At 40.5% G+C, this 12219-nt stretch overlaps 1 protein-coding gene across 5 annotated transcripts in view; it reads right to left on the reverse strand.

The window, feature by feature from the left end:
• Positions 1-12219, reverse strand: part of MYOCD (myocardin) — a 99887-nt gene that overhangs the window by 59273 nt on the left and 28395 nt on the right. For 4 of the 5 annotated variants that reach the window (XM_059149042.1, XM_059149041.1, XM_059149044.1 and 1 more), the window contains exon 2: positions 15-80. In XM_059149042.1, the coding sequence (XP_059005025.1) occupies positions 15-80 (66 nt within the window). Of the gene's footprint in view, positions 1-14; positions 81-12219 lie in introns of those variants that run through there. The other variant, XM_059149045.1, reaches the window with a different exon arrangement.

The following is a 12219-nucleotide window of genomic DNA, read 5'->3' on the forward strand; positions in this document are numbered from 1 at the left end:
ACACAGCTACTCACGTGGTGTTATGCCTTGTCCGGCCAGCTGTTCCTGGGTCCTCCTCTGCTGAAGTCGTAACTGCAAAACTTAGAAAAGAAAATGTTAGTTTGTAAGTTGGGCTATGTATGACTGTAGTTGTTTATATTTACATCAGAATTTTTGCCAGCTCTTCTCATTTGTTCTTATCTTTTTAAAGATTATTTATTTGTTCATTTAGAGAGCGAGAGTGCTCGTGCAAGGGGGGGAGGGGCAGGGGAGGAGGAAAAAGAATCTCAAGCAGGCCTCACACTCAATGAGGACCCTGACTTGGGGATCGTTCTCAAGACCCATGAGATCATGATCAGAGCCAAAATCAAGAGCTGGATGCTTCAATGAGCTGGTCCAGGCGCCCCTTGTTTTATTTTTAGAACAGTCCTGAACTTCTGCAGGAGCTACGTTTGTATTTCTGTTACGGACATGGAGAAAGGAAAGAGGAGAGACCCCGAGGGTGTTGCAGGGATTTGCAGGAAGACTGTAACAAACCGGAACTGGGAACACTCCTCTCCTCTTCTGAAGTGAATGTTGTTCCCAGGGGACTATGCTCCCTGCCTCCCTATTCACCACCTCGCAGATACACAGCAGCTGATTCTGCTGGGAATTCACCTGCACTTTCAAAAGGGAGAGAGAAGGAAGAAAGCAATAGGCTTTGGAGTCTCAATGCGGGTTCAAATCTCATTTCTAGCCCCTTCAAAAGGTGGACAAACCTGAGCAAGCTGCTGAACCTCTCCGACCCCTGGTTCCCTCATCTGTAAATGGAAATGAGAACAATGCCTGCTTTGAGGTTTGATAAACAATGTGCGCGAGTCACTTAGCGCAGGGCCTGGCACAAAATAATGCATCGATAAGCAGGGGTATTATGAGCCTCCGGGACCCATTTGGAATTTCAAAGACATACTACTGGAATCAGGTTTGCTTAGAAAAGTTAAAATACTGTAAATTCTTTGAACTTTATATTTTAAAACTTTGTTGCTATCCATAGCACAAATAGATTATATATATCATATACATACAAATAGTTAAAAAAAAACTATACTTAAAATTAGGAGTGTAGCATTTGTGATTTTCTCCAATTCCCTCCCTATTTTCCCCCTAAAAATTCTATCTTTGGACACTTAGCCTCTCCCTCATGGGTGTTCCATTTCCTCGGGGAGATTCTTCTTCCTCTTCTTTTTTAATTAATTAATTTACTTGAGGGACAGAGTGAGAGAGAGAGCTCACATGTGAGCTGGGGGAGGGACAGAAGGAGAGGGAAAGAATCTCAAGCAGACTCCTTGCAGAATGCAGAGCCTGATGCGGGGCTCGATCTCACAACCCCGAGACCATAACCTAATCAAGGATTGGATGCTCAACTGACTGAGCCACCCAGGCACCCTTCTCAGGGAGATTCTAAGTTTACCATCTTGGCCCCAGCATTTAAATTGCTCAGAATAAGGATAGAACGTTTACAAAAAGGGGCATTGGTCTAATCAATTTGTAATGAAAAGAGAAAACAAGGAACTGCCTTTAAAAAGAGAAAATTAAGGCAGCTGGGTGGCTCAGTGGGTTAAGCCACTGCCTTCAGCTCAGGTCATGATCCCAGGGTCCTGGAATCAAGCCCCGCATTGGGCTCTCTGCTCAGTGGGGAGCCTGATTCCTCCTCTCTCTGCCTGCCTCTCTGCCTACTTGTGATCTCTGTCAAATAAATAAATAAAATCTTAAAAAAAATAGAGAGAGAAAATTAGAATGGAGAGAATTAGAGAAAAATAGGAAGGCTATGTGGGCTGACTTTCAAGTTGATTTAGTATCTCAGAGCAAGGCCTCAGAGCAAATACAGTCACAATACTGAAAGAGCAATGGGGAAAGATAATCTTTTAAAGTGGTGCCATGGTTTTGAATTGGACGCTCATCAATCTTCTTCGAGAGACATCAGTGTTGTTGAATTGTTTTTAACTATGTTTGGTTGCTAGACTGTGCTTCACCATACCCTCGTTTTACTCCAAGTTAGGACTGGACAATAAAGAAGACAAAATAAATGAAAATGGTATGAGAGTTTGTTATGTAAGCCCTCCTTCAGAAGAGCCCTCCCACTAATAAAACCTGTAACCTCTGAACAAAATATGAGATATAACTACCTGAGGATTCTGAACTGGAAACAGAATCAGGCACCTTGTTGAAACTTGGAGTTGAAACTTGGAGAAGTGATTTGCATGGGGTGAGTTTCCTGTTTGGGGGAAAACTGAGGGTGACCTGGAGTCATAAAGTGGCAGGTCCCCAGCAAATAAAACTCTAATAGAAAACATGCTCATCTTTCTGGCCAGAGAAAGCAGAGAAAGGTACCTGGACAACCACGGCTGACCATCATGGATTGAAAGGGATGTCATGTAGGGGAAAGAGCTGGAGAAGGAAGGGATCCCCTAGCTATGGGTATGAACTCACCCAAGTTTCAGGTTGATCCCTTCATGATGTTTCCATGGGGCAGACTCAAAGCAGCACAGCAAAGGTTTAAAATTAAACTGAAATTTGAACCTCTGCACACATAGACAAAAAAGGACTTAATGTTTGGATCTACCTGGACTGTATACTAAAACAAAACAAAACAAAACAAAACCAGCATTCTCCAGAGGATTGTAAAAGAACTCAGAGTTTATGTAACACAAGACAGAATGTCTAGGATACAATCCAAAATTACTTTACACACAAAGAACAAGGAAGAATCAGGAAAATGTGACCCATTTGAAACAGAAAAGACAATTAACTAATGCTAGCCTTGAGATGACCCAGATGTTGGAATTATCATACTAGTACTTTAAAGTAGTTATTTTATTTCTTCTTTCCTTCTCCTCTCCCAACCCTTCTCCTTATTTTTACTTTTTTTGGGGGGGTGGTGCATGGAGGGGCAAGGGAGAGGGAAAGAGAATCTTATGCAGGCTCCACATCCAGCATGGAGCCCAGCTCAGGGCCTCATTTCACAGCCCTGAGATCATGACTTGACCTGAAATCAAGAGTTAGATGCTTAACTGACTGAGCTACCCAATCACCCCTAAAGTGGTTATTTTCAACTATGTTCGATGAAGTAAAAGAAAACATGCTTGAAATAAATGGAATGATACAAAATCTCAGCAGCAAAACAGACACATAAAAAGAAGACAAAATGGTAGAGTATCTGAAATAAAAAAAAATCCATGAATGAACTTAATAAAAGAAAAAAAATTAATAAAAAAGAAAAGGATAGTAAATAAATAAATAAATAAAAGAAAAAATATTAATAAAAGAAAAAATATCATGGGCACCTTGGTGCCTCAGTTAGTTGAGGGTCTGACTCTTGATCTTGGGTCCGGCCACACCGTTGTGAGTTTAAGCCTCCAAAAGAATAAATATTAGAGGGAATGAATCAATAAACTTGAAGATAGATCAAAATTAAGAAGATAGAGGAAAATGATGGAAAAAATGGACACAGAGAGCCTCACGGACCTGTGCCACAATATCACAAAGTCTAACATTGGCTAATTATAGTCCCAGAAAGAGAGCAGAGAAATAAATAATGGCCCCAAACTTTCCAAATTTTGTGAAAGACATAAATTTACAGATTCCAAAATGTCAACAAACCCAACAGACATATTCACAGAAAGCCACACTTAGATACACTGTAAACTAATGACTAACCCAAAGATAAAGAGTAAATTCTGAAAGTAAAACAACACATTATATAAAGGGAAATACTGATTCTCAATCAGAAAGCATGGAAGCCAGAAGATAAAACAAAAACAAAATGCAAGACAGAAAATAAAAGTCAACACTTCATAGGAAATGTCCTTTAAAAACAAAGATAAAGTTAAGATGCGTTCGGGGAAAGAGAAAGTGAGATCATTTGTTGCTAGCAGATTTTACTGTAAGAAATGCTTCAGGAGGGGCACCTGGGTGGCTCAGTGGGTTAAAGCCTCTGCCTTTGGCTCAGGTCATGATCTCAGGGTCCTGGGATCGAGCCCTGCATCGGGCTCCATGCTCAGTGGGGATCCTGCTTCCTCCTCTCGCTGCCTGCCTCTCTGCCTATTTGTGATCTCTGTCTGTCAAATAAATAATAAAATCTTAAAAAAAAAAAAAAGAAATGCTTCAGGAAATCTTCAGGTTGAATGGAAATGAGAGCAGAAAGAATCCTGGATATTCAGGAATGAATAAAGAGTATCAGAAATCATAATTATTTAAAAAAAATATTTTATTTATTTATTTATCAGAGAAAGAGAGCACACAAATTGGGGGGGGGCAGCAGGCAGAGAGAGAGGGAGAAACAGGCTCCCCACTGAGCAAGGAGCCTGATGTGGGACTCGATCCCAGGACCCTGGGATCATGACTTGAGCCAAAGGCAGACACTTAATGAACTGAGCCACCCAGGTGCTCAGGAATCATAACTATGATAAATATTAAACTTACTTATAACTAAAGTCGGTAATAAATACTACACTTACAACTAAATATGTAACTTCGATAAATACTAAAGATACTCCTTTTTCTTAAGTTTTAAAAGAATGTATGTAACTGTTTAGAGAAAAATTATAATATTGTCTTGTGATGTTCCTAACAGATGTAGATATAATACAGGTTAAAACCATAACAAAAAGATATCTACACTTTACATATAATGGTATAATACTCGCTATAGGTAGACTGCCAAAGATTAATGAAGAACAACTAATATAAAGACAGAGAGAAGGAATGCCTCAATGGCTCAGTCAGTTAAGCATCTGATTCTTGATCTCAGGGTCATGAGTTCAAGCCCTGTATTGGGTGTGGAGCATACTTAAAAAAAAAACCCAGTAAATTAAAATGGAATACTAAAAAATATTCAAACAATATGAAAGAATGTAAAAAGTAGGGACTATAGAAGCAAAAAGTAGAGGGAAAAACAGAAAACAAACGTTAAAATGGCAGAAGTATAAAAACATTAATAAACCTTCAAACTAAAAGGCAAAGATTATCAATGGCAATAGAAATTATAGTCATACAGTGTCTCCTAGAGACACACTTTATATACAAAGACTCAGATTGGTTGGAAGTAAATAGATGGGGGAAAAATAGAGCATACAAACAATAAGCATGAGAAAGCTAGATTGACTATACAGTACCAGATAGAAGAAACTTCAAATCAAAGAGTATTATTCAAGATAAAGAAGGGATATTTCATAATCATACAAGGGACAAATCATTAGAGGACCTGGCAATCATAAATGGACAGCCATCTTATAAAATCCTTAAACAAATGAAGCAAAACCAGGCAGAATGAAACAGATAAATAGACAATTTCAAAATCATAGTAGCAGATTTTATGATTCCTCTCTCAACATTTGGTAGAACTAGATTTAAGAAAAATTACTGATGACATTGGGATTGGAACAATTACCAGTCATCTTGAGTTAACTGATATTTATAGAGCACTGTGTTCAATAATTTTAAATTTGCCATTCTTTTAAGGTTCACTTAGTATTCACCAAGATGTACTAGGCCATAAAACAAGTTTCAATACATTTTTTTGAAAAGATTATACTCAAAAATAGTATGTTCTCTGATCACACTAGAATTAGAAATCAAAAGCAACATGATATTTAAGGAAAATATGTGGCAATATACTTCTTTTTTTTTTTTAAGATTTTATTTATTTGACAGAGAGAAAGAGATGGTGAGAGAGGGAATAAAAGCAGGGTGAGTGGGGGAGGGAGATGCAAGGAGCCCGATGTAGGGCTCCACCCCAGGACCCTGGGCTCGTGACCTGAGTCAAAGGAAGATGTTTAACTGATTGAGCCACCCAGGTGTCCCAAGACGGGAAGAAAAATTTAAAATCAGTGACCTAAGATTCTACCTAAAAAGCTAAAAAAGATGTATGCCCACAGCAAGGAGAAGGAAGAGATAGTAAGTATTAGAGCAGAAGTCTTCAAAATAGAAAGTAGACAAGTAGCAGAAAATTCAGAGCCAAAATGTAGTTCGTTGCAAAGACCAACACAATTGACAACCCCCTACCTAGACTTACCAAAAATAAGAAAGAATAAATTTTACCAATGTCAAGAACAAAAAGATGGATTATAACTACAGACCTAACAGGATATTAAAGGATTAAGAAGGACTTTAGGAGACTATCATTAACAATTTTGTGCCAATATTTTGGACAACTTCTGGATAAAATAGAAAACTTCTTAAAAGCTACAACTTCTTAAAATTAATACAAGAACTATAAACCTGAATAGCATTATATGACTGAGTAAGTTGCATTACGAACTTGCCCCCTTAAGAAAAACCCTCCAGACCCAGATGGCTTTACTGGTAAATTCAGTCAAAATGTTGTGATTACACTTAGTTGTTTTCCAAGTTGTCCATCAAATAACTTCCATCTTCTACATGTCACATCAATAGTAAATAAGAATCCTCACGGATTTTGTATTTCAATACTGTAGATCTTAGTGCAACAGATGGAAAGAGTTTATAGAGATATCCTGTCATTAAAATCAGCCATTCTGAAGCATGTCTCAAGTGCTCTAAACCTTAAGTTATTCTGACTTCGATTGAGTTAGATAAAGGCAGTAGAAATGGAAATGAGAAAAAATAAAAAACATTTTGAACAAAAAGAACTGAAAGAATCTAGTGATAAAAGGGAGGAGAGAAATATGGACAGCTATCAAAGGGTCTTGATGGGATCTTCAGTTATGCTGTAGGAAATTTAAGAACTCCCTGATGTTATCTGTAACTATGCACTTGGACTATGTACTTACGTAATTTTTCTTGGGAGTGGGTCCATAGCCCGTGCTAGATTCCCAAAGGGGGCCAAGGCCTCCAAAATTTAAGTCCTACTAATCCAGAAACATGAAGATCCAGGGTTTTGAGAGCATGCATTAGAGTTAAGTTATAACGATGTTGACAAAGAAGTCTGGGGAAAAATGATTAGTTTAATTTTAAAGTCTGAATCTTAAAAGTCCCAGTATATTATCAACAATGTTTCTGATATGTAACTTGAAAACTGGGCTGAAGAAAAGCTCAGGGGTCAGGCATGATGTGGGATACTGTCTCCAAAGAAGGGGCCGTGAAAACTTGTATCAGAATTCCTAAAAAAAGAGGGGCAAGTTATCCGAGGAAAGGAAAGATAAAATGAAGATAGGAATAAAATTGACATTACCAGTCAAGAAAGAATAACATTCAAAGGAGCTGGTAAAGGGCATGATTAATTTGGGGTATGATTAGTTTTGAGTATGGAATGTGGAGAAATCATTGTGCTACCTGACATCGATCATTTCCCTACTCATCCCTGGCAGATCTTCCTGTTAAAAAGATCCTTCATCATTGGCAGATCTTCCTGTTGAAAAGATCAAAGGCATTATTCATCACATCCCGTCAACCTTTCAATAAGTATCTGATGGCCCGCTGTGCGAGAGACTGGCTCATTATCAGCATAACTGCTGAATAGGACAGGTGTTTACCACTCTCCAAGCCATAACTTCCTAGTTGGTGAGATAAATACTTTTCCTGGGTACATAATCTTTTTACTCCTTTTTGGTTTTTCCCTACTTTATTTTCCCTTCTCTAGGTACCATCCTTCTTTTGGAACAAATTTGTCTCCCCAGAGAAGAAGCTGGTTCTTCGGAGCTTTGTTAATTTGTTAATTTGTTAATTCCCTGAAATTGCACTCAATGTGCGTGTGTGGATTGGGTTGTGCCTTCTTTCCGATTTTAGGAAGTCTCTGGGCCATCCAGAAGTTGAGCACCATCGATTTGCGATCTAGACTAGATCATCTCACATCTTTTCTAGCAGACTCTCTCCTTACAGTGCACTTTACACATAGTATCAGATTAATTTCCCTGAAACACTATTTCTGTATAGAAATTATTTCTGTTGCTTTGTGTAGTATCCTTCAGTGGCTCCTGATTCTAGCATCCGAGATCTTCTCCATAAGCACTACTCCCACACAAACTCTCTCCTCCTGTTTGGTCTGTTTCTACCGGAGCCCAACACCTACCAACTGTATTTACACACCTTGCCTCGCAGGGTGGGATCTTGTCTATGGTTTGAGGCTAGGCTATAATTTTAATTTATTCCAAAGAGTTGACAAGCTATATATCTGAAATTTATTACAGAATTTCCCTTTGTCCACTGCTTTGGAATGTCACTTTGTCATTTACTAAAATGCTGATATTAGCTATGATCTGTTTCTAGGTGCTAAGTTCTAAGGTATACTAACTTATGCTTTCTATCCTCTTCTTTTTTAAAAAAAGCAAAAGTAGTACATGGTTCCTGATTCCTAGAAACAACAGATATAATAGCTTTAAAAATTTATACCTGCCCTGGAAAAGACGAAGGGCATTCCTCAGTGGATTGAAACTGTTAAGTGAACCTTGGGAGGTAAACAGAATATGGGATTGGATTTGAAAAGTACATCATAAGACACCTGCAAGTGAGTGGTAGAAGACCTTGCCCAGCCATCCTCCTTGCCCAGGAGCAGAAGGGGGTATTAAGCTCCCTCTCACAGGGTTGTTAGATCGGGTACCCAAAGGTCAGTCTCTACCATGTCCTGCACCCTTCCCCACACTGGTCAGTCTCCAGGCAGGAACGGCCAATATGGCATCTGGGGAGACACAGGAGTGGACTCCGGATTGTTGGCAATACCCAAGAGGGTCAATAACCCTTTGTTGCCTGAAACCAGCTACTAGTCATCCTGTGCCTCTCCCCTAGTCCCTCGAATCAGATCAATGCACACACATCAGCAACGTATCTTTCCCCGCGAGGCTGTGCTCACCTGTGCATCAGACAGTCTGACAACTTTCCAAATAAGGGTACAAGGTGAGGGTTTGACTGAGAATCACCTAACCTGGGAAGAATGTCAGCACCACAAATGTAGGGTTCTAAATGTACAACAGAAGATCATACTTAAGGTGACAGTGTGAGCAAATGAAAAGGGACTTTTCTCAGAGATAGACAAGAGATTTTCATTAATTAAACATAAAAGGGGTGCCTGGGTGGCTAAGCATCTGCCTTTGGCTCAGGTCATGATCTCCAGATCCTGGGGTCGAGCCCCATGTTGGACTTCCAGCTCAGTGGGGAGCCTGCTTCTCTGTCTCCCTCTGCCTCTACCCCTGCTTGTGCTTTCTCTGTCTCCTTCTCTCTCAAATAAACAAATAAAATCTTTAAAATAAAATAAAACAAACTGGGGGGAGGGTGGAAAAAAATAATTATCACCTCACACCCATTAAAATGGCTATAATTAATAAAAAAAAAAAAGAAAGTTACAAGAATTGGCAAGGCTGTGGAGAAACTGGAACCCTTGGGCACTGCTGGTGGGAATACAAAATGGTGCAACCCCTATAGAAAACAATATGATGGCTCCTCAAAAAATTCAAATAGAATTACCCTAAGATCCAGCCATCCTGCTTCTGAGTACCTAGCCCAAAGGAGTAAAAGCAGAAACCTGGAGAGATGCTTGTACTCTCATGTTCACGGCAGAATTATTCACAATAACCAAGGGATGGAAGTGACCCAAGCATCCATCAACAGATCAATGGACAGACGACATGCTGTATACACATACGCTAGAGCATTGGTCCACCTTCAAAAGGGAAACGTTGTGATACCTGCTAGAGCATGCATGAGACTTGACGACATTACACTGAGTGAAACGAGCCGGCCACCCCAGGACAAATGCTGTGTGAAGTACTTCAAGTTGTCAAACCCACAAAGGCAGAAAATAGAACGGTGATTTCCAGGGGATGGGGCCAGGGTGGGGGAAGCCTTCAGAAGTTACTGTGTAACAAGGATGGAGTTTCAGTTTTGCAAGACAGAGAGAGCTCTGGAGACAGATGGTGGTGTGGTTGCATGACAATGTGAATGTACCTAATCTCACTGGACTACACACTTAAAAAACGCTCAAGATGGTACATTTTATATTAGGGGTGTTTTATAAGCACAAAATTAAATTACAAAAATAAAGCAAATGTTGAATAAGGTTATAGTCCATTAAGATAAACGCCAGTGGGTTGCTGAATATTAGAAAAATACAGTTAAACATTAATTACTAAGCAAGGAGATGAGCTGAACGGTTCTCTTAGAACGTAATACAAAGGGATAAAAGACTGGAAAGCTGGAACGCCCGGGTGGCTGTCAGTTAACCGGCTGCCTTTAGCTCAGGTCATGTTCCCAGGGTCCTGGGATCGAATTCTGCATCAGGCTCCCTGCTCAGTGGGGAGCCTGCTTCTCCCCCTCTCTCTCTGTCTGCCACTTTGCCCACTTGAGCTCTCTCTGATATACATAATTGAAGAAAATAAAGACTGGAAAGCAAAATCAGTATGTACTTAATTTACACACATTGCAAACTAGAGAAAAGCTTCCAGGAAAACAAAAAACAACAAACTTATTCCTACACTAGAGCTAACTATTATTCATGTTTGATTCATGTACTTGAGGTCCTTTTCCCTAGATGTTTTTGTGGGATCCCATTATAAATCCTTCTTTTCCTAACTGAAAGGACTTTTTATTTTATTTTATTTATTTATTTACTTAGTAACACATCACAGATATGTTTCCGTATCACTTAATACCCTTCAAAAGACACTATTTTGGTATCAGCATCTTCCATTTTTTTGGTTATTCTGTATGTTGTTGAACTAAATGTCTACTATTAAATATTTAATTCCTTTTCCAGTTTTCTGTAACAGTGGACACTCTGTAGTCAATTTAGGGTAACATCGTCAATATGACTTTAGGATACACTCTTAGAAGCGGAACTGTTTGGGCTCTGGACATGTCAAATTTGAAAGCCTGTGGTCCGTGAGATAAACAGCTCCCCTGCAAGGTGGTTCTGATTTTCTTCTCACGAGTGACGGGTGGCAGATTGCCCACCGCCCACTGCCTGGCCAGTCTTACCATGCTGTATTCCTGCTCTCCACCGAAGCTGGAGGCCTGGCTGCCAGTGAGTGCTCCAAGCCTACAGGGAATGGCCAGACGGCCAAGGCCAGGAGGATCCTGGCAGCAGACCTAACTCGCCCCTGGCTGGCTTCTTCTCCAGGGCTGGCTGAGCTCTGATGCTGGAGGTGGGAGCTGAAGGACCACCTCCATTTTGGTGGCTGCTCCCTGCTGCATGTCAGGGAGTCCTGACCCTTTGGGCAGAAACCTTGCACTTGGTGAAGCAGGCTTTCCCTGTGGGCACTGCTGCCCCCGGCCAGCACTGGCCCTCCTTCCTGAACTGCCTCTGTGTGCTTCCCTGGGCAGTCCCTCCCTTCCGGCTTTCAAGCTGGCTGGAGCCTTTCATGTCCCCAAAACTCTTGGCAAATGTCCACTGATCCACTGTAACTAAAAATACTCTTAGCAGAGGGTTGCTTTTTGGCCCAAGCCTCCCCCACCCCCACTCCCACTTCTAACCACCTACAAGTGACAGGCATTCATCAAGTCCTCTCTTCACTTCCTTGGAGGCCATACGATTATCTTTGATGGGTGAAGGGAAGGACGTTCTTGGAGTCTTTGTCACCACAGTATGTTCTCTAATGGTTCTGGCTTTGGGGCGTCAGTCTTTCATAGCTTTCACAACTAAAGCATTTTTTTTTTTTTTTTTTTTTGGCCTTCTTTTGGCCTTTGTCAGAGTTGGGAGTCACGTTTGCACTCTAGTTGCTCCTTTCCTGAGAAACCCTGGACTCTCGAGTCTCATTTCCTCATCTGTCTGGCTATTCTTATCTCCAGGACTATGCTATTTAAGTTACTGTAGACTTACGATAGGCTTTCAGGTCTGATACAAAGAATCTCCCATTATCCTTTTAAAATAAATATTTGGGGACTACCCTAACCAGTCTCCCTCCATGCTCCTCCCAAATAAACTTTAGGACCAGAGTAGCAAGCTCCATCACCACCCCAAACACCCACCTCCTGCAAATAGGTTCCTTTACTATTTTGTAAAGTGTGAACACCATCCAGTTAGAGCAACAGCCCCCTGGTCTGATGATGATTAAAGAATACACAGAAACTTCTGGATCAAGTATAGGACAAGATGGGGAATAGGTGCCTATATGCAGCTGGGACCAAGCACCCGATTCCAGAATGGGAGCTGGAATATCTTTACACACCATTGGGTTGCAACCAGAGCGTATCACTCCCCTGTGCCCAGGAGAGGAAGCATGACAGAGCAAGGGAGTTGGGAACGGAAAACAGAGACCCATCTTTTTTTTTTTTTTTTTAAAGATTTTATTTATT

Source organism: Mustela lutreola, chromosome 15 (genome assembly GCF_030435805.1).
Source record: "Mustela lutreola isolate mMusLut2 chromosome 15, mMusLut2.pri, whole genome shotgun sequence".
Lineage (NCBI taxonomy): Eukaryota > Metazoa > Chordata > Mammalia > Carnivora > Mustelidae > Mustela > Mustela lutreola.